Source organism: Acomys minous, assembly GCF_964271855.1.
Source record: "Acomys minous genome assembly, chromosome: 9".
NCBI classification, from domain to species: Eukaryota; Metazoa; Chordata; class Mammalia; order Rodentia; family Muridae; genus Acomys; species Acomys minous.
In genome coordinates, this window is record NC_140490.1 from 59,265,664 (window position 1) to 59,292,961 (window position 27,298).

The following is a 27,298-nucleotide window of genomic DNA, read 5'->3' on the forward strand; positions in this document are numbered from 1 at the left end:
GTTGGGAAGAGCGGACAGCTTCAGAAGGGACACGAGTCCAGCGAGGTGTGGGGACAGGTACAGGAGTGCCTCAGCAGGACTATTGGTTAATGGGGGGGGGGCACTTCTTTGCCCAGCGAGTTTCTGCAGTGACAACTGCGGTCTGAATATCCCCAGTCTCTCTCCGGGAAGGGAAGCAACGGACAGCAGGGTCAGTGACGTCCGGAGAAGGAACGCCTGTTGCCAGCTACTGACTGTCTCTGCTTCACATGGGGCTTTGGTGACTTTCTAGAGCCCTGTAAAAGGCTTAGTCTTTCTCCCCTGTTGTGGGCAGAACAGTGTGCCTGGAACCAACTTACAACTCTTAATTCTAGACACTATTTTTCAGTTGGGAGCATTGTGGTGCATTCTTTCTCAGCGGGCAGCCCTGCCAGTGGAACTTCCTAAGCGAGTCGCTCTCTCCAGAAAGACCCCTGTCTCCTACAATTCTGTCCCGTATGTCCTTTTGGAGGACTCCCCCCGCCCCAGGGGTGGCCGGTTGGACTCCTGGAAGCTCCTCCCGGTCTAAGCACCACAGAGTCTAGTCTTCCGGTCGGTCTGTCCCGCGGCTTTACGGGCCTCCGCCAGGCTAAGGCACGACCGGAATGCGCGGGAGGACCTGGGGCGGAGACGCCGGTAACCGAGGGGACGCGGGGCGGGCTTGCTTGTCTCTTGGCCCAGGCCGGCGCGGGGTCCAGCACCAGGCCCACTGCCCCGATTCCCGTGCAGTATGAGCCTGCGTCCCCGCCCAGCGCGGCGCCGCCCTGGGACTCCGGACTCCAGCGACGTGTCGATCCCACCCCCTGCGTGGGCCGGGCAGATCGCTCAACTCCGGGCTGGAGAATCTCTGGGATCCAGAGTAGGAAAGAGGAGAAAGTCTCCGAGCGCAGGCCCGCCCTGTTTAGCAGCCCGCAGACTAGGGAGGCGGCGCAGTGCGTGGAGCGCTCGCACAGGACAGCCCACCGCGCGGCCCGCGGCGGGTCAGCTGGAGGCGGGAGGGAGGCGCGGCAGCTTGGACTCCACATAGCCGCCGGCGATGGGAAGTTCCTTATAAAGCCGCGGCCAGCGCGGCCCGACAGACTCCGGGTGGCGCCTCTTTGAGTGCGGGTCGCAGGTGGCTTCCCCAGAGTGCGCGTGGAGCCCTGGCTTATCTGCTGGGCACCGACTTCGCCCCACGGAGACTCGGAACCGCCTTTGTGGGGAATCGACCGCATTCCACGGAAGACCGCTGATCACCCCGACAGGGACCCACTCTGCCCAGGCGGACCCCGGGGCGGGGGCCGAGGGCGCCCCCGGCAGCAAGGGCATGCTCGGCCCGCGGTATGGCCTCGGCAGTGTTTGAGGGCACGTCGCTTGTGAACATGTTCGTGCGCGGCTGCTGGGTGAACGGGATCCGCAGGCTTATCGTCAGCCGGCGTGGCGACGAGGAGGAGTTTTTCGAGATCCGCACGGAGTGGTCGGACCGCAGCGTGCTCTATTTGCACCGCAGTTTCGCGGACCTGGGACGCCTGTGCAAGCGTCTCCGCGACGCCTTCCCCGAGGACCGGCCCGAGTTGGCGCGCGCGCCACTGCGGCAAGGTGAGGGGCTGCGGGGCGCCGGGGTTGCTGAGGGCTGCGGGTGTGGCTCTGGGGGAGGAACAGAGAGACGAGATGCCGTCAAAGTGCAGTGAAGGTAGCGGGAAGAGTTATTTAACGTGAGATTGTTTTTTCCTTCTGCCGCTGGGCACCTGATGGAGGACATCTAAGATCCCGAGTTCCCTTAAGAAGGGAACCCGGCGGTTATTCAGAAAGGACTAGGAGCCTTGTGGATCCTGGGGCACACGCTCCTGGAGGATAAATGAGTGGAAACGGGTACAAAGTCAGTCGAACTCTCGCCGGACTGTCCCAAAGCACAAGTCGCTTCTGAAGAAGGCATAGCGGAGGTGACAGTTAGAGCTGATAGCTACCGGGTCCCAGCCGCTTCCCCTGTTCCCCTTCTCCCATGGAGAACCAGTGTAGGCTCGATTCCGTTTGCTGGAGACAGTAGAGACAGTTAAGGAGTGTCAGAACCGTGGGATCTTATCGGGTATGGTCCCAGGTCCTGGCTGTGAGAGGCTGGGTCCCCATTCTGCCCCCCCCCCCCCCGGGGACAGCTGAAGCTGAGCGCGAGGTGCCACGCAGCAATCTTTTCCACCTCTCCTAGGAGGCAACTGCCCCGCCTGCATGTGTCCGACCAACCCAGGGTCTCCACCCATGAGCTGGGTCCGCATTCGGATTTGATTAGCCATGGGCGCCTCCTCCCTGGCCTTGTGATGGTCCTGGTTGGCTGTGACTCTTGTTTTCTCAAACAGCGGTGGCTTCCCTTTTCCTACTGCCAGCAAAGAGACTGGAAGAGCAGAGGAAACCGGAGAGAGGTCTTGATTGAGACAGGGAAGGATGAAGTGTGGGGCAGTTAGCTGGGGACAGGAGGGACGAATAGACTTCTGATCAGACTCCCAGTGTGTGTGGCCTCCCGGGGGGCTCCAAGACTCATGGACCCCAAGCTCTTCTCCCCGCCGGCGCCCCCCCCCCCAACAAGCCCTCCAAGCAGCAATCCTGGGGCAGCTTGGGGCAAAGTTACTCAAGGTTAGCCAGTACTTGTCTCCTTGGCCGTCTGTCGGACTAAGGCTTGAGATAACCTCCGTTTCCTCCTGGTGATAGGCCCCACCCGTGTGTGAATTATGTGGCTAATTACCTCCATTCTCATGACACATCCCCTGGCAGACACATCATTTGGACAGGTTCCCAAAGCTAAGCTAGTGTGGAGGCCCCTAGTGACAAGCCGGCCTTAGATCTCCATCCTAGCCCCTCCCAGTGGCTGAATACCATTTCAAGATTAGACCCGTTTTTATTGTTTTAAATTTGCTATTTGTTGTATATTTTAATTTAACAAATGAATGACTGAGTCAGGAAATCCTAAGGAAGGGTCGGTGGTTTACTCAGCGGCTTCTTCTGGAACAGAGCAGGCCATAAGCAAGTTGAACTCCCATGCTCTCCCTCTGAGCAGGTCCCAGAGGTCCGCTGTGACCCCAGACAAATAATCAGATCATCATCTCTCAGAGTACCGAGTGAAATGCCTGATGGTGTCTGGTGACAGTAGTGTCTGTACATGACACTTGTTTGCTGTCAATGCCAACCTCTTCTGGCCAGAAGTGCTGGTGGCAGAGGGTGTGGGGAGGGGCGTGGCTTCCCCCTAGAGTCTCAGGTAAAAAGGCCTTCCCTGGAGCCAAAGGAAGGGAAACTGTCTTACCTCGTTCACCTGGCCTCTCTCGCATTTCCGTAGGCTCCCGGAGTCAAGTTGCAGACTCTGCATGTACCCACACAGCCTCCAAAAGAGTAAAGGAAATATTTAGAAGTGGGTGACTATCATGGAGAAAATCCAGGGCTAAGGGAGCTGCCTTCAAGTATCTAAAGGGTAGGAAGAAGCAGAGGTGGGGGTTAAGATGTAGTGATGGAGCGGCTGGGGTGAGGCCCAGTGGCTGACAACCTGCTATATGACCATTAGAACTGTCCATCACTGGTGCCAAGGCTTAGCTGATGCAAACCTCTTACAAGGTACCCCCTAGAAGGAATGAGGATGAATCCTGGGCGCAGTAGAAGGGTGAGGCTAAACCATAATCCACTCTGGTTTTCCTTTCTCTGCTTGGTCCTTCCCTAGGACCAACTGAGTCCTGTTTCACAAAGCTCGGAGAGCCTCCTTTCTTTTGATCCTTTCAAGTCCACGGACATCTCGTGCCAAGTGAAATACTGCCATGGAAACACAAAAGAAGATTCTACCTCTTCTCTAGGAAAATTTGTTATCTGCATTAAAAAAAAAAAAAGCTGTCTAGTTTTTCAAACCACCAACAGGAAAGATATCCCAGCCATGGGTACTGCTGGCAATTTAATTTTGTTGGTCAGATTCCCAAGTCTGCATTTATTGAAATTTCTGGGCTGGGTTTTAAGTTTATGCTCTCTCGGTTCATTAGAAAAGCTTCCCTGGGAAATCTGTTCCTGAACTGCCCCTGGCAGGCTGGTGGTAGCTCCCCGACACAGCAAGTGGAGAAGCCAGGGCTCCACTGTGCATTTCTGAATCTTTGAGCTGTTGTGGTGCTGAACCCTCTGTCTTGCTTCCTCCAACATTGCCATGAGAGAGTTAAGATGGGGAGAGGCCGACTTTTTCCTTCTTCTGTGGTGTTATGCTTGGTCGATGGTCATGGCTTTTCATGTGTCCCGGTGACATACAGACAGGGAGAATGGTGTCCCCTGCATGGGCTGGAGGCACGGTGTACATTCCCTTGCCGTAGTGGCCTTCTGTTTGGATGGGACAGGGTAGTGTTTATCTCAATCTTGTTCCTGTGCTGTATCGTTCTTCAGGGAACCAGGTCTCTCTCCAGACTCTAACTAGCGGCAGATTGGTAGTTTATGACCTAAGGTTCATAGCCGCCTCTTGCTGTGTTTTCCTCCAGCCCTAGGATGGGGAGGTAGCTGCTTCCTGTGGACCTGATGCCTGGGTTGCCAGGTGTTCCCCCTCTTACTTTCCTGCTTTTTCACCACAGGGCTGTGTCGGGTGTTTAAGTCCCCTGTGGTATATAATACCTACTGGTTTAGATCGTGAACAAGACCTCTCGCTTTGTTTACATTTCCCATATGGGAAGGTCTGCGTTTAAAAGCAGAACCCGGCAACATTTTCCCATTGACCACATGAGGCCCTTGGAGTACTTTGATCCTCTTTTTAAATGGCACCTGTTGCAGAGCCCAGAGCTGTGACGTCTGAGCTGGCCTGGTTATCTCTGCTGCTACAGATTCTATTTCAAAGTGGCCAGGTGAGCTTAGGCTTTCGGTGACTGCATTTTGGCTTTACATTCATTGATGTGGTCACACATCGGCTGCCAGGCATCGTGCAGGTGCAGGGGACAGGGAAATGAATGGACAACAACCTGTCCTTTTTGATTCTTATATTTTGGTTGGGAGAAATGCATTCATCTATAAGCAACAAAATATGTTAGAGGCTGATAAATACTCAGAAGAAACAGTACTACAGAAGCCACAGAAGAGGCAATGATTTAGGGCCAAGGAACACGTTTAGATGTTTTAAACAGGTCAAGGATGGGCTTAGTAACAAGTGAGTAGAGATTTGAAGGAAAAACCAAAGCAGCAGGTACCTGGGGGCATCCAGGCAGATAGAGAGCGGGTGCAAGCATCTTGATTCTGGTGTGTATTTGTGGGGTGCGGGTGAGGGTTAGCAGTGAAGAGATAGATCATTATGGCTGCAGTGAGGAGGATAGGTTAGGGAGCTGGAGAGAGACAGTTGAAGCTCAGTCATGATCTGAGCCAGGGAACTGATTTGATGTGCTGAGACCACGGACTAGAACCGTGGAGGCAGGGGTAGAGGGCTGCAGGGACCAGGTGTAACGGAGCAGGTGTGAGAAGCGACTAGACACTGATTAGCCGGGAAGAGAAATCCATAGAGGGTGCCAAGAGACTAGAGGTTGGTGTGTGACACAGCACACAAGCCCAGAATTCTGGCACAGGGCTTGCCCTGTGCTGCAGAGAGGCGGGGGTTATGGAGTAAGAGGGGCTGGCTGAGGGGGGTCAGCCTAGAACTTGGCATCTAGCAGCACAGCTTGTAACGTGAACCTGTGCGTGGTGTTCCTGTCCTTGCTGTGTTCGGTTTTTTTATCACTGATGATGCGCATCTTCCGTGTATAGGACATGGTCTCTTCCCAGACTTGAGAGCCGCAGATGGGATAGTACCAGGAAATGTTGGGCACGGATACGGTACCTTGCTTCCACATCCCAGACTTGTGCTATGTCCATCACATTGTCCTCACCTGGACAGGAGGGAGAAGTTTGATGTTACTGACAAACAGAGAGAATGGTGTCGGATGGATGGACCAACTGCTGCTCAGAGCCATCCACTTGACTTTCTCAGTGGCCATGCTGTAGACAGGTCTGGGCAGCACAGAAGGCCATAGAGATACCATCTCTGCATAGCCTTCGGTGTTGGAGTGTTAAGGTGCTGCCCCCAACCTTTGCTGCAGCCCCGTCCCCATACAGAGCTTCCCCCCAGGGACAATTTATCATCTGTCTGGGCACTTTTCACTTCGCAGGGGATTTGGGCATCTCTTCTGGCTCATTCACCTACTTTTGACTCTTCCATATATAGGATCCCCCCATCCTGTTCTGGGGTTCCTCCTCCTCCTCTCCCTTTTTTTTTCTTTTGTATTTGTTCCCAAATCCACACCCTGCTGCCCACACCAGGCTCCACTCTGACATCCTTAAATCTCTTCTTTTTCCATAAATGAGTTCTTGGTTGCACTTGATTTTGGTTTTATGCTGTAGATCGTGTCCTATGCCCTGGGCTGTCCTGACACCTGGGTTGCCTTTCCCAGCTGCAGGTGGAACCAGTTGGAACCTACATAGCTGGCCCAGCAGATTGCACCGATACCACAGCTTCTCCCATGGGACGCTGAAGGAGAAATGTTCTCTTCTTCCCCTCCAGGCCTCTCTGTGAGCCCGGAGGCAAGGCACCTGTGCACTCAGACTGCCCTCCAAGGAACTTAGTTCTCTTCTGTTTCAAAAAGCACTTTGGGCCTGATATTTCTCTGCTGCCTGTTTTGGCAGACTCATTTCAGAAGTAAGAGGAGACCCATTCATGCTTCATGCATAGTTTAAAATTAGAGTAGCCACAGTACTGTGGATGGGGAAACTCAAATAATGCAGAGAGACTAAAGACAAGGCTTGTGGCACCTCTCCACAGAGCTCAACTTGCTGCAAATGAGGAGTGTGGACTTGAGCTTGTGTGTAAGGGGCTGACAGCAAAGTACAAGCCAGCCTGCCTTCTGCTTGAGTGTCTTCAAATGTGAAAGTGCAAGCCATGGCACCTTCCTCGTGGCCACCAGCAGGCTGAGGACAATAGACCGAAGGCACATACTGTCATGTGTTGGCACTGCCATGCCACAGAAAGACAGCTATAGTGCTTTTATATTTTGTGTTCTGGGGACTGGACCAAGAGTTTTGTGCATCCTAAGCACTTGCTCCGCTCCTGAGCTAGGTTCCCAGCCCCACATTAATACTATGTCTGGGGCTTTGGTATCTTTGGGTTATAGTATGTGTCTACTGGCCGGTTTTAGTTGACATCATTTAAAAGGTTGTGTCTCGTCACTTCTCCGTCTGGAGAAGCCCTTGAGAGCCCATTGGTCTGATTTTTGTCTCTGCTTGTGGGAAGACGGGAGAAGAGTGGCCATGATCCTGTGCTGCATTTATTCCTGGCAGCTTCCGTATCTCCTGAGTAAGGCCAAGTCACTGATGTGTGTGCTCATGTGCTGATGACACCGAAGGCTAGTGCTGTCCTCGTCCCACCCCCAAGTTGAATGATGATGGTCACAGTTACATCTTTCTTGTAACTTACACACAAGAACTCCTTTTTCCCATTTGTTTGGAGAACAGCTGTCTCCTTACCCTTTGCTGATGAGGGAAACATGTCGCAGCACTTGGGCAGAACAGGGGAACACCGCTGCCTTTCCTGTGTGAGAACACTGAAGGCTTGGGAGATTGGGTGGCAAAGCAGGGTACACAGCCAAGTTACCATAGCGGGGCATGACCTATGCTCCCAGACAGGTGACGTTGTTATGCTTGCTCTGTGACCTGATACTTGCCATGTGGCTTTCAGCAAAGTTGTTTGGTCCTCAAGGCTTAATCCTCTGCCCTCTTCCTCCTCCCCTTCCTTCTCCTCCTCCTCATACAAAGTAATAGGTTTGCTGGTCACAATCCACACACATATTTTGTTCTAATTTGCCTACAAAATTTCCCTCCCCTGTCCCATCGTTTCTCCTTTCCGGTGGCTCATTCTTGACAAAATAGCAATAAGAACCTCTGTGTGGCAAGGTGGTGAGTCCTACTGAGCAATAGTAACCACAAAGTGCTCAGCACCAAGCCAGACACAAGGAATTGCTGCCTTTCTCACACTGTCTATCCTATGTCCCGAGTAACCCTGGTAACCCCAATAAAAGGAGGCCTGGTGCCCAACAAGACCACAGTGTCCTACAAAGCTCATCCACCCAAGAGCCTGCTCACTGCTCTCAACAATGCCCTTTACAGATGTGACCCCACCCTCCCAGGGACTCCCTGCTATATACTGCTTGGTGTGGGTCAGACTTGATTGATGGAGGAATCTTGGGTCAGTGTTTACATCCACTCTAAGAACCAGAATTGCCAGCCAGATGGAGCTCTTGCTGCCAGACCCTGCCTGGGAAGCTGTGGTCTCCTTAAAGGCCTATGGGGCTTGTCTTGGCCTCTGCCTCAGCTCTCACCACTCCACACCCTCCCCAGCCTCAGGGTCTTTTGTGGGCCTCCACACTGCCTTCCTCCCTTTGTCCTTCCCTCCCTCTCTCCATCCCTTCATCCTTCGGGCCTCCTCCTGCTACAGTGAGTAGGGGCATTTTGTTGTTGTTGTCTGTGTTGTCCTGGGTCCTGCTCCCTGCCAACCACGTACGGTAGGTGTATGCCTCCTGTCCACCTTGTGGCCAGCACAAATGTCCAGAGGAGGCATGGTTTGGGCCGTGGTATCCCTCCACCCCTGGATTGTGAACTTTAGACAGTGTGCCCTTCCTGTGTGGAGAGGTGAAAATGGGCAGTCATCTTGTGTGCCTTTTCTTTATGCCCAACTAGCAGGGACAGGTGGGGTAGCTCAGTGGTGTAGCATATGCTTAGCATGAAAAAAACTTTGGGATGGGTCCCCAGCACAGGGGGAGAAGAGTGGCCAAGTGAAGGGTTTTTTGTTTGTTTGTTTGTTTTTGTTTTGTTAAATAGAGTCTTATCTTGTAGCCCTAGCTAGCTTCAAAATCAATATTTTTGTGCCATGGCTTTCTAAATGCTGGAATTGCAGGCATGTGCTACCATGCCTGGCTTTTGAATGGCTTCTAAAAACTGTCTGAGTTCTAGTTCGGAAGGGAATTTTGCTTTACTGGGGGCTGGGGGCAGGGGGAGGAAAACAACAGAGAGGAGGGATTAAGAAAAGGGGGGAGGGGGGAATTAGCATTCTATTCGGATGCATTTTTTTCCCCAGTTGGAGAAAACAGTGTGTTCCCTTTAGGAGGCCCCTGTTGGGAGCAGGAAGCTCCAGAAGAGGAAGGAAGAAGCAGCTTCCTCCTGTGGGTCCTTGGGAAGTTTCTTTCTGGCTCCGCCTCTTCTGCCACTTCCTCCTGTGGTCTCATTCCAGCGTTTTATCCTGGGAGAGATGTGCATGGGCCATCATTCTGGTCACCTCTGTGCTCCCTGTAAGCCTGGCTGCTGTGCTTGTGTGTCCTGTCAATAGGACAGGAGGGAGGGGTGGGTCAACCAGCCGGAGTGTTCTGACCTGTGCTAGGGTTCAAGGGATTGTTTGGTGTTCAGCCCTGTTCTCTCCTGTGTCAACGTACAGTTGCGCATGTGCATGCCATGCACTCACACTGGGCAACCACACTGAGCCAAGACTCACTGCAATTTTCCAGGAATCCAGAACCTCCACAGGAGCACCTAATTATTTCCTAGCCTCTGCTTTTTGAGCAGGTGAGAGTACCTGTTTAGAGGCTGGGGTTCCTGCGCAGTAGAGATAGCGCTTGCGCTTGCCTTACCTGTTCAAGGCTCTGGGTTCTATCTCCAGCAAGCCAGCCTACAAGCAAGAAGAAGAGGAGGAGGAGGAAGAAGAAAAAAAGGAGGAGGAGAAAAAGAAAACAGATAATTAGAAATTATTGAATGTTTGCCCCCAAAATAGTAAAGTACATTGCTTGTGAAATTCATGGTGTATTCAGCCTTTCCTGAGTCCGCAGCCAAGACTGTGAGTACCTCTCTCTCATGTGCACAAGAGTACACTCAGCGCTTCCGAGCCCTGCACTTCTTGTGCAGTTTGTCGATGGGCACATTTGTTAAATGGAAAAGGAGCCATTTCAATGCAGTTTGTTATCTGGCCCCATTTGAAAGTGCTCCCAACAAAAAGTTCCCCCGGGGCTGTCCTTTGTAGGAGAGTCAGAAAGCTTCCTCTCAAGAGAGGCAGGTGCTGTGGGCCATGGGCAACCCTTAATGCATTGCTTCTCTGTAGACCTCTGCTACATCACACCAGTATTACCAGAATTAGACTTGCTGCCCCAGCCCCCACCCTAAGTCTTCTGCAGAGGATGCCATGGGTCACAGCTGTGGAGACCAAACACTGCTTAACAAATGTGGCACTTCAGCCCCAGGTTTCTGAGATGAGGAAACTGATTTGTTTATGCTTGCTTCATTGAGTTTTGGTACCAGGAATAAAGCAGGTGTTAACTTTCACCAGAGCACCACAAACTATGTTCTCGAGGCTAGCCCCACTCCTCACTCGGGGCAGGGGGTGGTGGGGTGGGGTGGTGCAGCTCTAGGCTGACCCTTTTTTTGAGATAGAGTCTTACTGTGTAGCTCTAGCTGGCCTGGAACTCGCTTTATAGAGCAGGCCTGCCTCTGTCTCATGAATGCCAGAACTAAAGTAATGGACACCACCATGCCCAGTCATGCTAACATTTAGTCCCTGTGTATTTGGCTTGCTGAAATGTACGTATGATATAGTTTAATGATTTTTCAAACTTTTCACTGCTTGTGCTAAACTTGGATAAAAATTCTTGTGTCATAAACTATGTGTTGGGAAATTCTAGAAGCTGAGGTTGTATGAGTAATTATACTTTTTTAGAAATCAGAAAATTTTCAGGGACCATAAAACCTTCCGGGTCAAATTCTTCCTGTGCAAGCAGTGGGCAATTGTCCTTTTCTATGAATTTTGGAGCAAAATCCTTAGATTTATGCAGTGTGTTGGTACCCTCTGCTGGCCAATTGTAGAACCACAGGCTCCCTGGGAAGACGCTTGATTTTAGTTTTGAGTGCATCTGTGCACGGTCACCTGCAGTACTGATCATTACAACCTCAGATAGCAAAGTCATGGTAGGCACAGCTGTTTATGCTTGCTTCATTTAGGTTTGATTCCAGGAATGAAGCAGGTGTTTGCTTTTGATGAAATCAGTTAAGCACAGAGTCTCTGCTATTTTCTTACAAGGCTAAATGCTTTATAGGGAGAAAGGGCTCCAGGCAGCTCCAGACTGACTTTTCTTAAACCACCAGTGATATTTGGAATATAAAAACCAGAAGCATTGGATATTCTGAAGTTATTGTATTTAAATACATTAAAAGATGAAGATTATGGTTTATTATACACACGTGACATTGGAAAAGCTGGCCTAAGGCTTTAAGAGCCAGTTGACTTGGGTCCAAGAAAAAAACATAGCAGGTGCAATAGGAAAGTGTGCAAATGCGAGCAAGTAGTGCACTGTGCTAGTAGCTGTCCTGCTTGGATACATGGCTCTTGTCCCCTGTTCTGAAAATGAAAGCGGACGCTCATAGGTGGACCTCTGTCAGAGTGCTGCCTTTTGCAGATGGTGCTTGGAGTCTGCTCATTATTAGGACGGTGACTGAAGTTATTTGAGGATCCCACCTAAGAAACCTAGGAGTGCGAAACAATTAGAAGTTTCCAGACAAAGTTTGTTTTATTTTCTGCATTGTAGCCCTGGAGTAGAGGGAGGTGTGTGTGTGTGTGTGTGTGTGTGTGTGTGTGTGTGTGTGTGTGTGTGTGATGTTCAGGACCCATAGGGAAGGGCTCTTTGAGCTTTGGGGTTTGAGCTATCAGAAGCCAGGTGGCTGATGGTGATTTTTCCATGCCTTGTTAGCCTGGGGGTACAGCCAGGGATGCCGAGTGCTGCCTTTTTTCCTCCTCTTCAGGCTGTGCTCTTTAGCCCAGGGGCTGTAGCGCAGCAGTGGTCATCAGGGTGTAGTACTGTTAGGAAAACTTCAGCAAATGCAGAGGGACATACCATTTTGCCAAGCTGCTGTGCCCCCCGCTGGGGAAGGGGCCAATCAGTGTTCCTTGTCACTCAGATGAGAGCGGGCCTTGGAGACAGGCTGTGGCTCCTTAAGAAAGCCAAACTAGATTGCCAGCTTGGCTGCCACAGAGAGCCAGTATGGGCATTAAATGCTGGAAGCACCTGTCTCACAGCCTCAGAGAGAATCCCCTGTCATGTCTGCACTCGTACAGGAGGGTCCTACAGCTTCTGTTCCCCATTCAGATGTCTCGCTTTGCTCAGGTCTCAAGCACACTTACATTCCCAAAGAACACCACTTGGCTTTCATTCAGAAGCATGAAGACTGGCCTAAGGAAGCAGATGCAATCAAGCCATAGGGCTTGTAGTCTGAGTGCCACCTTGTCCCTCACAGTGCTCTCCTGGCTGCATGTGCCAGGCAGAGGCTGCCCTGTGGGCACGGGAGACCTGTTAGCCGGTGGGGCCTGTTTCTTAGGGTTATCCCAGAGCTGTGATAAATGGCAAGGCGTGAGACTGGTAAGGTGTGGTGGGGCCACATCCAGCCGGGCCACTGTTCTGATGCTGTTCCCAGAGGCCTGAAGGGCACCCTTGCTTTTCTGTACTGCAGCCTGAAAAGTGGGGCATAGCAGATACAGAGTGCAGGTCATGAAGTTCATGTCTAGACAAACAGCAAACGTAGTTTCAGTAGGCCAGCCCTTCCTACTGTGCTCCTCCTGATTTATCTGAAATTCACCGTGCACAGGGTTGTGAAATCTGGCTGCCTTGAAAGACTGATTTTTTTTTTTTATAGACGCTTTCCTATTGCTGTCATAAAACAGTGACCAAAGCAACTCATGGGAGGAAGTGCTTCTACGGGCTTCTAGCTCCAGAGTCCAAGGCGGATGGGACAGTGTGCAGCAGGAGCAGGGAGCTGAGAGCTTACATTTTGAACCATAAGCAAGAGTGAGAGCTGGAAATGGTCTGGGCTTTTAGCCTGCCTGCTTCTGTGACAAGCTTCGTTCAACAAGGCCACACCTTCTAAGCCTCCCCAACCGGTGTCACCAACTGTTCAGACATCTGAGACTGTCTGGGGACATCCTCATGCAAACCAGTACACAGACCTGGAGCAGAGTGTGTTTATGGCTCTGTTGGAGGTTGTAAGCCCAACCAAGGGATACAGAGGCGTGGCCAGAGCTCTCTCATCACATCTAATGAGCAAGAGTCAAAACTTGTTCTTTGAGAGCAGATGCTTCCACGGTGTACAGTGGTGTAAACTGACTGTGCAGGAGAATGGTCTCCTGTTAACCACACTTTCAGACAGTGTAAATGCTGTGCTGTTGTCATGGATGCAGAATGAGGATTGTAGCTCTCAGGAACCAGAGGACAGCTTTGCTTCTTGGAAGAAAGCAGCTCTCTGTGGGACTGGGTGTGTGTGTGTATGCACGTGTGTGTGTTTCACTTTCTTTACAAATAACTTTTCAAGGAGTTCTGACTAGGCTCTGCCCTCTGTGGACTACTGTGTAGCAAGGAAGGATGTTCAAAGCAACCTGGTGCAAAGAGTAGTAGCTGCGTCCTCATGTGTGGGCACAACCATGCCCTCTTAACGTCAGTGATGCTGAGAAAGGTGTCTATGACAGTGTTCTGTCATTGTGTGAGCATCATGAGTGCGTTTACACAAACTGAGACAGCTGTGCTATTGCTAGGTGACATATCTTATAGGAGCACTGTCATATATGCCACATTGTGCCCCAAACATGCCATCATGCCATGTATTTCTATTTCTCTGTCTGTCTGTCTGTCTGTCTCTCTCTTTCTCTCTTTGTACACACACACACACACACACACACACACACACACAAATATTTGAAATCTGTTTGGGTATCCTGGTATTTTCTGCTTTTTTTTATTTTGCTTCCTTTCTTCAACAGGCACAGACAGAGTGGGGCTTGGAGTGAGGGTTTTTGAGTTCCTTCATCTGGTGATGGCTGGGGGGATGTGCTTGAGTTCATGCAGATGCAGCATATGTGAACACTGAGGTTTTCCAATGGGCCAGTCAAAGGCCACTGTCATCTCTGGGTCTTGCACATTCCATGGCTGACCACCTGTGGAGTGTACAGGTGAAGGGGGGGGGGAGGGGCAGGATCAGAAACCACTATCAACAAGCAAGGGCACTTATGTACCTGGAAGGCACTGGTGTGGACATTAGGGCTAGCCTGGGCTAGCCTTCTAGACATGTCCTCTTAGCACATCTGGGCGCTCTCTGGTAGGAGCTCCCTGGTGCTTCCTAATTTCACTCAGGTTGATTTTGGAGATTATTTTGACCATGGGTGTGGATGCAGGTGGCCAATTGCCTAAAATCGTAACACTTTACCTTTTGTGAACAAAACCACAAAAGAGTCTGAGAGAAACGTTTCTGGACTGACGGCCGTTCTAAGATCTAGGTCTCTGGAGTTCTGTTGCGGATCATGGGGGGTTGTGCCATTCTGGTCAGACAGAGTCTGGGGCAAAGCTAGCATGTCGAGGAGTCTTAAATTTTGCCCCTGGAAGGATGGTGGGAGAAGCGGAAGTGGGAAATATGGGCTTGAGCTGTAAGACTTTAAAAATAAAATACCGCACAGCCCAACAGCCAGTCAGAGCCTGTGGTGACCACTCTCTGGTGCCCACACCAAGCACGGATGCTTGGGTCCCTGGAGAGGAGCATGAGTCACGGCCACATGGGTTTTCTCTGAGATCTATTCTTCCTTCTGAGCATTGCATTTTACATGGCTTGCCTAAATATGGGCTCTGTTTACACAGGGCTTGTGGTCTGGGAAGCTGTCATTGACAGAGTGAGTCTTTTCCTGTGTCATTACAGGGTGTGGGGGGAGGGAGTGGATTCTGGGCCACCCACCCTTTGTGCAGTATTCATACTGGTGGCAAGCGAGGGGTCTCTGGGTGCGTCCGGGTGTTGTGGCATGGCCCCATGGTGTCGTACTGCAGAGGATCAGACACCCCTGTCCTCCTTCACTGTTGGTTTTTTTTTTTTTGGACAAGCTCCATCAGTTGCAGCATCACTGAGATGCGTCTCAGGGGGAGGTTTTACAGAGGACCTTAAAGGTTAGCACTTGACACACTTGAGGCTGAGGGGGACCGAGCCTCCCTTATCAGAGACGTTGTTTCCTGTTCTTTTAGGTCAAAAGTCCTCAAAGCAAACAATTCCTAAGTTTTGGTTTACATATAATCCTGAATAGCACCCCACCCTGTCTTCTCTGGGATGAGACTGGTTCCTTTGCCTCTGTCTCGCTGCTCTGTGGTTATCAGGTCTTTCACGGGTTTTTTTTTTGTGTGTCTCAGTTCTCAGGGTCCTAAAACCCCCATTTTTGCTTAGTGCTGGTCATAAAATGGGGAGAGTTGTGATGCTGGCCCTTCAAGTGTGCAAAGAGAAGCAGTGACGCCCCTCAAGGTAGATAGTATCACCCGAATAAGGAAAACAAAACAAAACCCACCCATGCAGGCAGAGGTGTGTATGATCTACAGTAGAGGGTGTCAATCTGTCTGTGAAGCTCATGGTAGCTTTCTCATCTCAGTTCAAATTGAAAATGTCATAGCTATGGCTATGGTGTACACTTTGGACTGGATGGAAAGGCCTTTGTCTTTATGGTTCTGGCTCTATCTGTGGTTTCAAGAATTCACGGGAGGCATTGAGATATAATCTTAAGAATAGGACATTTTGCTGTGGAAGGTGACACTGGGGGGCGGTGTCCTCATCGCGGGACACCTGTTGTGTATCTGCTGCCTATTTCATCATAGCCTGCTCCACTAACTGACCTGGCTATTTCTGCCTCTGTTCTAGGGCTGCTTGCCATCAAGGGTGCACAGGACATAGAGACCAGGCTCAATGAGGTCGAGAAGCTTCTGGAGATGGTCATCAGCATGCCGTGTAAGGTGAGCCAGGAGTCTAGGTGGGGCAGGGAGGCCAGAGTGCCCCATCACCACCCAGACTTAAAGACAGCTCCGTTCAGCCCACTCAGCAGTTCGTTCCCACTAGATGTCCCTGCAGCAGACAATCAAGGGAAGGAAGTCTTCCGTGGACCCCCTGCTGGAGTCTTTGTCTCCTGGGGACAGAGTGGAAGCAGAGCCACCAGGGGTAAAGCAGGAGGGGACAGAGGCTTCTATAGAAGCAGCAGCCTTTGCTGTCTTCTCTCATCTGAGAACCCACTGTTCCTGCTTAGGTTTAGGAGAGGCACCAGGAAGCTGAGGGCAGTGTCAGCATCTACATTGGCAACGTGATCTTTAGTTACATCTTCCAGTAAACCGAGTCTGTGAGCTTGATGCAGAGAAATAAGAACCTGGAGGCTCAGGCAGAACAGCTTAGCTCTTAAACGGTCTGTGTTCCCTGCCACCCCTCCCCCCCCACCGCCCCGCTGTCAAATGGGGCATGTAGAAGCAACTTAGGTGACATAGACTCAGCCCAGCTGATAGTAAAGGAGGGAGCCGGGTGTGAAATGCCAACTGAGTGCAAAGCGTTCCACAGAGCTGCTCACCCTAGCCAGAGGCCTCGCCTGTCAGCCACTTGTAAATAAAGAGACTTCAGTGGTGCAGTCATTGGGGCCACCCCAGCACACACATGGCACCTGCTGTGAAGAGCTTTCCCTCTTCAGTAATCGCTGTGTTTGTTCCCAGTATTCCAGGTCTGAGGTTGTGCTCACCTTCTTCGAAAGATCACCTCTGGACCAGGTGTTAAAAAATGATAATGTCCATAAAATTCAACCCAGCTTTCAAAGTCCTGTCAAAATATCAGGTAAGTGCCATGGTGAGTGCATAGGAGGACTGTTCTCAGTGGCTGTGGTGGTCAAGGCCACCACAGTGACCTTGTAGTGTGGCATTGCAGTGGGTGGGCTCAGATTCCACCCTTGGGCTCCTAAAGGTCACTTCCCTAGAACAGAGGAATAGTGGGTGAGAAATGATCCCCCAGTTCTTACTAAGCATTGTGCCCTCCGCTTGGTGACTGCAGAGTATGCCATTCTTACTTCCAAAGGGGGTTATTTGACATAATAATTAGGACTTACTTTAATAGTATAACAATGATAAAAATACTAGCAAGGCATTCTTGTTTTAAATTTATTGACTGATTGATTGATTGATTGATTGGTTTTTCGAGGCATTGATTGATTGATTGATTGATTGGTTTTTCGAGGCAGGGTTTCTCTGTGTAGCCTTGGCAGTCCTGGACTTGCTTTGTAGATGAGGCTGGCCTCGAACTCACAGTGATCCACCTGCCTGGGATTAAAGATGTGTGCCACCACGCCAGGCTTAAATGTATTATTTTAATTTCATATTTGTACTTGTATTTGTCTGCACCTATATGAATGCCTGGTGTCCACAGATGCTAAAGAAGGCTTTGGAGCTCCCAGAACTGGAGCTGTAGAATGGTTGTGAGCCAGCAGGTGGGTGGTGACAACTGAATGTGGGTCTCCTGGAAGAGCATCAAGTATTGTTAGCTGCCAAGCACGTCTCCAGCACCAGGAGGGCGTTTTTGAGACAATGCCTGGAGTCAGTAGGTCAACCTGTGGAAGTGAGGGAGCCCCTGAGATGTGGCATTGGCTTTGGGGAAGGTCTTCGCTTCTTCGCTGAGATGGTGGGTGCTGTGGAGTTAGCACAGATTCCCCCCTCCCCGCTCTGGGATGGTGCTTTACAGAGCCTGGGCCCTGGGTGTCATGCCTTTTCTATTTGAGTGTTGAGGCTGTAGGTGGTGAGGGTTCCACCAGGTGGCAGCAGGCACTGGTTGTACTGGGAAATCTTGCCAATATTCTGGGGCCTCAGCAAGGGGAGCCACTCAGACTTAAGCATTCGTTTCCTGTGTTGATCTAAGTGTTTATCAAACCTAAGAGCACACGGATCTTAAGTGTTCTGCACTGCAGCTGTGACTACGCAGCACAAAGGAAACACAGGTCTCTGCTTCACCTAGTTATGGCTGGTAGAACCAATAGATTTCAGACGCGAAAATGGCTTGTTCCCATTCAGGGGTTAAAAAGAAATACATTTTTGTGTGTATGTGTTCTTTAATCCAGTATCTATTCAATCTTAGCCATAATTTTTTTCTATATGGGGTAGACAAGTCAGCCAGTTAATAAAAGGATATTGTTTGTGCTTTTGGTCTGTTGCTGTGATAACGTGAAAACAGGGAGGACTTAGAAGGGAGGAGGGCCATACTGTGAGCACTTCCAAGGCTGACTACAGGTGTGCAGAAGAAAAGGAATCAGAGAACTGATGACCTGCAGGGCTGGTGACATAGGACATGTGTAAACTCACCCACAGTTACAAATTGGGAAAGATCACCGTTACGGCGCCATGCACACAGACAGACTGGGAGATGTTGCGAAACAAAATTCACTGATGGAGATAAGCTAAGACTGGTGGGTGAAAGTTCAAGTTAAAACAGGGTTTGCACAGCATTAAGGCCTTATTCTCTGAGATGTTAATAATGACAAAGAGAAAGAGAGAGGGCTTACTTTGAGGACACCTGGTGGACCATTCTTAGAGCGCCTACTCTGCATTGCCTGCAGGCCTGGGAACATTGTGCAGTACACACACACACGTACATGCACAGCCTACATTTTCACGGAGAGGCACTTAACACATCTTGTGAGATCCTTCCAGTGGCACGTTACTGAGCTCTAGCCACCTGGAAACCCAGGTCCAAGGACGAGTCGTGACGTCACGAGGAACAAGGGAAGACCAGGAGCCATTAGGGTCAAGAAGATCATGTCACAGCAGCTCTGTGCAACTAGGAGTTCTGAATTGGATCTGTAGAAGAAGAATGTGCCAATAATGGGGCACCAGTGAAACTCCATTGAAGGGACTCCACACTTAACAGTACTGTCCCCCTGTCATTCCCTAGATGTTATAAGGGACCCTCACTCTATGAAGTATTGACTGTAGGGAGCTGCTGATGGGGGGTGGTTGTGGAAGCCCTATCTATGTGTTTATGGCTTACTTATAATTCTAAAGGTAACTATAAATTAAACATTACAAAACTTGAACGTAGGAATTAAAAAATATCTTGAGGCCTGGAGAACAGCTCAGGGGCAGAACCACTTGCCTAGCAATGTGAGGCCTTGAGTTTGATCTTTGCATAGGGCACGGCATCAACCTGAAAACGGATTGTTTCTAGAATTAGGAGTGTGACTTAAAAAAAAAAACTAAACTAGCTAGTGATTTTTGCTGTGGTTTCTAGACTGAGATACGAGAAATTCATATCTTCAGTTTGTTTGAAAATAAGCTGCAGGCGCTGTCATTTTTCTTTAATTATAAATTTTCTTTAGATGGTGATGATGATGATGATACCACAACAGGTGGGAATTGTGACCAAGATGGGTAGTAATAATCAGTATTATTTGAGACTTCAGACATATCAGACATGGAGAGTCTTCAGACGTACCATCCCATTTAATGTGCAGCCGAGCCCATAAAGAGGACAGCAGCAGACTAACGTGTTATGCAGGCACAGGTAGCAGGAACAGCTGTTCTTGGGGTCAGTGTGATGCGTGATAATGCTGAGAATTGCCAGCAGTGCTACAGTCCGTGGGCCCGTATTATGAATGGCATCAACAAGCCGTTATTGAGCTTGAAGGCACAGGTCCTGGGTCCACACCACTCGTGTTGGTTACTTTTTTCTCGTTGCTGTCACTAAGTAACCTGACCAGAAACAGCCTAAAGGAGAAATGGTTTATTTGACTTAGAGGTTAAGAAGACACACAGCCCATCGTATAGAGGTAGGCATGGTTGTGGGGATATGCGACAGCTGGTCCCACTGGGTCTGTAGTCAGGAGGCCGAGTGGACAGAGAGTGAGGCTGGGCAGTAAAACCGCAAACACCCCCCCCCCAGTGACTTACTTGCTCCAGTGAGACTCCGCTCCTAAAGGTATTTCAACCTTCCAAAACAGCATGACCGGCTGGGGACTAACTGTTCAAACACACAAGCCTATAGGGGGCATATCTCACACACAAACCACAGCAGCACCCTCCTGTGAAGACTCATCCAAAAGTAACCTCCCATGCAAACCACTGTTGCCCAGTGTGGAGCTGGCACCTAGGGAGGGCACCGCCACAGGACTGTTAGCAAAGTGGTTTAAAACCGGTGGCCCCAGCGGTTAGACACGTTCTAAGCTCACACTTTTCTTTGTTGTAAGTTTTGAATAACTTCTCTTAGGTCTTTAAGGGACAGCTCTTCTTAAGTGAATTGTTAAGTGAATGGGAAAAGTAAAAATCTAGGCTGTCACTGAATCTTTGCTCCAGTTTTGACTCACACAGGCATAGCAGGGCCGTGCATGTCTGGCTAGGGTTTGAGCCTGCTGTGATACCTGCTTTTGTGTTTCTGGGTGAGCCATCCTTCTCCAAGCTAGTTTGGAATGGATGCACTGAGAGTTTACAGACTCAAGCTGTGGGCTCAGGGGTTTGAGAACTGGTGGCTCAGAGTGATGAGGGTGAGGGTGGCCATCCAGGAGGAGCCCAGAGCTTTGGGGGGGGGGGCTGTCTTTTGTGAAATACCAGCAATTTGAGCAATATCCCTCTGTGTCCTGGGGCTAGGACTTGGAGATATTGGAGACCAGTATACTTTAATGTCCTCAGGGCCCAGCTGGCCTTGGGGACTTCAGATCTCATCTAGGTTCCCAAAGGTTCTTTGTTGTAGACATCTGAGGAGTGACTTTGTTCCAAATCTATTCTTGAAGGACAAGATTCTACCTCCTTGATTCCACAGTTCACAGTTAGCAAAGATTAGGCATTTGTGCAGAAGTGACTTGCATCAGTGACATCTGTTTGAACTCCCAGCCTCCCTTCCCCATGCAAGATTTCCTTGGTAAAGGAGGTGGGAGGAGACCTGGGCTGTCAGTTAGTGGTGCAGAGGCTGTTCTGGGGCTGTCTGCACTTCCTCAGACAGACAGATTTGGGTCAGAGTTAATAAGAGCAATAAAGAAAGTGGTTCCCTGCTGCCACGCCCTTTGAGTGGGGAGGCGAAAGAAGCGGAACTTGTGTGGGGTTCGGTGATTTTCAATCTGACAGATTTGCAGCTGACCTGAGTTCCCAGCCGCACTCCTCCTTGGTTTGTAGAGGCCCTCGCCAGTGCTGCAAACCACTGGGGTAAAAGGAAGAAGGCAGGGGAGGGAACCGGAAGCTGATGTCTCATGAGTGTGGCTGACTGAGAAAGTGCTGCAAGAGACCTGTGACACAGGCTAGCCCCTTTCCTGAGAAAGCAGACCTGCATTTCAGCAAGTACTTGGCAAACTGATGAATAATTGTTTTGCAAGAGTGAAGAGAAAACCTATTTTTCTTTATTTCTTTCTGGGTAGTTCCCTCATTCTCTGCATGTGGATAGAAGTTCACAGAACAGAGCACCAAATTCCTAGAAAGGCTAAAAATAGTCAAGAAGTGATCATTCTCATCATTAAGCAAATTTACGCACTCAGGAATAAATTAGACTGTGGTCTGGGGGTGAGGACTAAGATAATCCATTAGAAACAAAGGCTTCTGAGATTCTCTTCTTGGCTGTGTGGGCCTGGAAAAGAGGAAGGGTAAAGTCAGCTGTGTCCTTGGTGCGAGGATGCAGATGTTGTGGACTAAACATATCCAGAATCAGGGGTATGTCTCAATCGTGTCTTTTAAGGTTAGAGCCTGGCTTCAGAGGACTACGGAAGTGGTCCTCAGCTTGGAGCTCAGCTGCCTGAGAGCCAAGGACTGCAGATGAGTGAGGCTTACAGAGAGGGGATGATTCCAAAGCCAACATGGCGCCAAGCCTGCTGATCCTCTGAGAGAAAGGAGAGAAATGCAGTTCTTTCTGAGCCTTCAAAGCTGCAGTAGGAAAAAAAGAAAAGAGCCAAGCCATACTGGATCTTACACAGTCAGCTCTCTGTGTCTATAGGTCCAGAATCTATGGATTCAATCAAGCACAGGTCAAAATACTGAGAAAAAGCACTATGTTTACTGAACATGTGTAGCCCCTTTTTCCTTCAGCCTTTATACCAATGATTTACATATCATTTACATTGCAACAATGATGTAAAGATGATTTAAATCCTAGAGGGAGGGTGGATGGAGGTTCTAGAAACGCTGCCTCATTTTGCATTAGAGATGTGAACATCATGGTCTTTGATGTTCAAAGAGGATGCCGTAATGTGACTAACTGGATGCTTGCTTGCCATGGTGGTATCCAGGACGTCATGGGTTGCTAGAGTGAGGTAAATCCTTGGAGATTCACAAATGCAGTCTTGAAGGTTTCCCATGGAGGAGAAGAGTCCCAAGGGCACAAGGCTGCAGTCTCAGTCTCCAGCTTAATGCAGGCCACCAATCCTCCATTTCAGCCCTTCCAAGCATAGGAGAGCCCTTGTAAACCACCAGCCAGTGTATGTACAGGAAGCCGCTTCTGTTTGTTGATTTTTCTAAAGTTCCCATATCTGTCTTTCTCGGGGGAATATATTAGTGTATATATACAACTTTATGACAAATGCAATCTGGTCTCATCTGATACTTAGCACCACCCGGGATGTAGATGCTGTCAGCCTTGTCTCAGCCACAGGCTAGAGCTCAGAAAAGGCAGGGAAACTGTGTGATGTCATGGGTCACAGTGGTAGATAGATAGATCCCAGCCCTCTGTCTACTTCCCTCCATCCTGCACTGTAAACCCAAGGGCAGAGCACACGGGGAGGTGTTCAGATAGCCTGAGGTTTGTCCTTCAGGGAGCGACACACTGCTCCTGTGACACTGGTGTCAGCAACTCAGTCTGCCTGTCTGAACACTAGAGGGATTCTCTGGACATTGGGAGAGAACTGGGGATGATAGGTAATAGGGAAGGGGAGAAATTGATATAAACTTCAATTCTAAAATTTTATTTCACAATTTTACACACACACACACACACACACACACACACACACACACATTGTGCTTTGATCATGTTCCCTTTATCCACTGTTCTCTCTCTTATCACCCTCTCTCTCCCACACGGAACCCCTTCTCTTTACAAGTTCCCCCACCTGTTATCATGCCTTTTAATTTAATTTATTTTTTTTTAATGATGCACAATATTTCATTAGAGTTGCCGGCATTACCATGAGTAGGTTATTTAATTGAGCAAGGGCAACTGTACTGTATTTATACCACCAAGGACTATCACTTTCCCTCCCACAGTGCCCATTAATTACAGACAGCTCCTCAAGAAGAGATGGGGCCTTATGGGTCCCTCTTCCATCCCTGACAGAGTGCTGATGGGTCCAGCTTTGTGCAGGCAGCCACTGTTGCTCTGAGTTGCTGGGTACAGCCACTATGTCAAGCCCAGAAGACAGCGATTCACAGCTCTCCTTCCCATCCTCAAACTCCTACATTCTTTCCGTCCCTCTTCCACAATGTCCCCTGAACCTCGGAGGAAGTGACTATAGATGTCCTATCTAGGGCTGAACACTTAGCAGTCACTTATTCTCAGCACTGGGATCAATTATGAGTTGGCATTAATAACTGCCCGCTGCAGAAAGAAACATCTCTGGCCAAGGCTGAGAGCAGTCAATCTATAATAAGTCCTGAAACTTTAAACCTTAAGTACTGACCTCTCCTGGGCACTTACGTCACGGCTTTGGTTTTCAGAAATCATGAGGTCCAATGGATTTTGTTTGGCAAACACAGAAACAATTGTCATTGACCACAGCATACCCAATGGGAAGGACCAGCTCCTGGATGCGGATTCCACAGAGCATTTGTGAGTACATGTTTTCTAATGTGGTTTCATACATGGGTCAAGCTGGTGGCTCGTGCAATGCTCTACAGCAATGGTTCTCAACCTTCTTAATGCTGCAATCCTTTCATGTAGTTCTTCATGTTTAACACAGTTCCTCATGACCCCAACCATAAAATTGTTTCCATTGCCACTTCATAACTGTAATTTTGCCACTGTTACGCAGGATATCCAATATGAAACTCCTGTGAAAGGGTCATTCTAACCCCCAGGGGGTCACAACCCACAGGTTGAGAACAGCAGCAGACTCTGCCAGTTTGAGGATTCCTATTTTAAAAGTTTGTCTCATAGTCTGGCGAGACTTGATTAATTGGTCTAGGGGAGGAATAGTCACGCGATCATTAGATGTGAGGTGCATTCAGAAGAAGGTGCAAAACTCCAGGATCTAGTTTGTGTTGGCTTTGAGGTGTGGAACCCTATCTTCTGGTCCAGCATCCAGGATCCACATGCCTCTACACTTCCTAGACCAGGGCTGTGACACATAGGTTTACCTCACAAGTTTATGGGTCGCTGCCTGCATTCTACCCACCTCAGCAATGGAGTGCTGTAGAGAGCCTGCCACCTAGAGGCCAGCAGGACCATTGCTTGCCTCCTGCCAGTCAGCTCCTTGGTGAATTACCTGGGTAGCAGAGTCCAGCTCCTCTCCCCGTCCCTTCCCTCTCCCTCCTCACGTCAGCCCTGCCAGGGTGACAGGAAGTCTGGCTTTGTTGCTGTGTGTTCCTAGGGACAGAAAGGGGTCCTTGCCAACACTGTAGAGGCAGACATAGGCCCTGTAGCAGCTGGTGATGTGAAAAAGTCACCATCTGACTCCTCTACCATGATAGTCCCTGGGCCAGCACCATCTCACACAAAGCTGAAGGGCTTGGCTTTCCTTCTGTTAACACTCACTCAGTGTGCGCGCCAGAGTGTCATCCCTGCCAGCCCGAGGTCCCCAAGAAACCACATGTGGTGACTGCCGCAGCCCTCATTGTCTTGGCGAGGCTTGCCTAGAGGCTGAGCAGGCCAGAGAAACTCTGTCAACACAGTTTCTCACCACCTTCTCATGCCCTCGGAGAAAGTTCTTCAGTACTCCCCAGAAACGGTGCTCCAGAACACATGCATCAGTCTCTTAGGCATTGGCTGTTGAACACTCAGAGACTGGAAGGCTGGTGACACATTGTGGGACCACAATGGCCTAGGATAAATGGGAGAAGGTGAATGAGAGCTTCAACCCCGGACACCTCATATGAGAACAGCAGGCATTGGCTCCCTCCCCTCTCCTAACCTGGAGCCAGAAAGCCAGCTACCCCACCATCAACCTTAGTAAGAGTTGACTACCCTAACAGTTATCAGGCCTCCCTCTTAGTTTAACCCTATAATGTTTCCCCCCTTAAACCTCCCCTAGTCCTGAGTACGCAGATGAAGTGTCTTCAAACACCCCTGTCTTGGCCAATTGTACATGGCCACACAAACCTTTCCCCAGAGACCCTGCCCACCTCCCCGGGGGCGTAAACACCCCTTTCCTCTTCAACAAACTGAACCAGTTCTCTGAAGCTGTTCCCAGGTGTGTGTGTTGTTTGCCCACAAACTCACCGCCCACCAAGGCCCTGCATTGCACCCACCCACGCTGCCTATATTCCGCCCTCTCTCCAGCCCAGCCCAGGTACACAAGGGAGTTGGCTACCCAGAGAGGGAGAAGCTGACACAGCCACAGCACTTGACGCTTACCATGCCCTGGGCTGGGTGGCCGTGCGGTGGAGTCTCTGCTGAGAACATCCAAATTTGACCCAGCAGGAAGGTGGGCACCAGTGAGGGGGCAACTGAGGGAATGGGCCAGGAGGGTCAGCAGAGACCCTGGCAGAGTTGGTCCCGAGGCGTTTGTCGGTTCTGCCAGTTTCCTTTCTTTCCTCTATCTTCAGAACATCCTCTGGTCTGAGGGGCTTCATCACCTTGATGAAGGTGGTGGGGAGTTTAGGACGGTCCTATGCACACACTATGTTAGCTTCCCACGGGCACATAATTCTCTTCCGTCAGAGCTTGAGTCATCCTGGGTCAAACCAGGCTTGGCTACCAGGTAGAGCCTTCCTCCGTGAGCATCGGAAGCCTCCTCTAGTGTCCCTCGCTGGTGTTGTCCTTGCAAGCTCCTGCTCCCTGAGGACACATCACCTGAACCTGCCTGTCTGCTGCTGGTCTCCAAGCTGACACAGGGCCTGGCCCAGAACAGGAGCCAGAATATCACTGTCAATTAAAACACACACACACACACACACACACACACACACACACACACACACACACACACACACTGAAGGCCCCACTAACTTACAGATGCAGAAAGTAACTGCAAGGACAGCAAAGATGATACACACACACACACACACAAACACAAGTCAATATATAAGCAGTTTATATATTCACGGTTCTTCCCACGTGTGGCTGCATACTTGGGAAGGACCTCATCCCATTGATGTCCCTTGTCTCCTTCCATAGAGCCTGGATCCCTCAGTGTCCTTGCACTGCACTAGCTGCCTCTTGTCCTCTCTTGCTACTGGCTGGGGTCCCACAAGGTGGCCTTCACCTCTGTCGTCTCTTTCAGGTTTGAGAATGGTGGTGAGTTCACCTCAGAGCTCGAAGATGGTGACGACCCAGCAGCTTATGTCACCAACTTGTCCTATTACCACCTGGTTCCATTTGAGACAGACATTTTGGATTGAGTCTCACCATCAGGCCTTCTCTGCTTCAGTCTGCATGACCTCATGCTGTCCACTGTGCGGCCTCAAGGGCTAAAGCTGCTGCTCAGCCTGGACCCCCCACACCCCCAGGGTCCTGAGGTTCACCAGGCCTGAGTGTCCTGAGAGTGGAGGCACAGAGCCTCTTGATGACTACAGGCTAACCCCAGGTCTCCAGCAACAGGAGGCCATGTGTCCTGCAGCTCTGATGGGCCTTCTACTTGCACTGGGCCCCTCCAGCCTGTCTCTTTTCCTGGGGAGCACTGTTTTCGTGCAAGCCATGCTTCCTCTTGTTCTCACTGCCTACTCGAGGGGAGCATTCCTCTTGGTCACGTGGCCTGACTCCCCACTTTTCTCTCGTGTGTCAAAGGTACAAAGCATTCCAAGAGGATTTTTGATGAGTCACCAAGTTCTGGACCTTGTGGACAGGGGATATTAAGTGAGTCGGGACTTCTTTGAGAAGAAGGATGTTGGCTTTTTCCCCACTTTACATCTCCTCCCTGGAAGCTAGGTTTGGGGTTAGCTGGAAGGAGTGTTCGCACAGCGTCAAGCCTGAAGAGGAGCGCTGGCTTTGGGGAAGGGACCGCATTCACAGTCATGTGCATAGGAACCCAGTGTAAAGTTTCCTTCCAGAGAAGAGAGCTCCTTCCTGTCTGCCAGCACCTGTCAGCACTCTGGCAGGCCATGGTGACGCAGTCACCACAGCCTAGGGTGCTTGAAGCCCCTCCCCCGGTGCACTCAGTGGCCTAAGTGCCAGGATGGATCAGAAAGGAAGGGATGGGGAGAAAGGGAAGCTTACAGCTTGGACCACAGGAAGGTCTAGGTCTTGCAAGCTCAGCTCCTCACCGTGTGTCTACTAACGACCAGCACTTGCTAATGTAAATAATAGTAAATTATTGAAAATTCTAATTCTTTTACACAGTCTGTTTTTAATCTATTTTAATTAAATAAAATCTATTGCTCTA

General features: G+C 50.1%; 1 protein-coding gene across 1 annotated transcript; it reads left to right on the plus strand.

The window, feature by feature from the left end:
* The first annotated feature begins 558 nt into the window (after nucleotides 1–558).
* Nucleotides 559–27,298, plus strand: PXDC1 (PX domain containing 1). Its single transcript, XM_084794722.1, has 5 exons — nucleotides 559–1,596; nucleotides 15,697–15,788; nucleotides 16,527–16,644; nucleotides 23,478–23,589; nucleotides 26,201–27,298. Exons 1-5 carry the CDS (start codon nucleotides 1,341–1,343, stop codon nucleotides 26,316–26,318), a joined length of 696 nt encoding a protein of 231 aa, XP_084650848.1. The 5' UTR covers nucleotides 559–1,340; the 3' UTR covers nucleotides 26,319–27,298.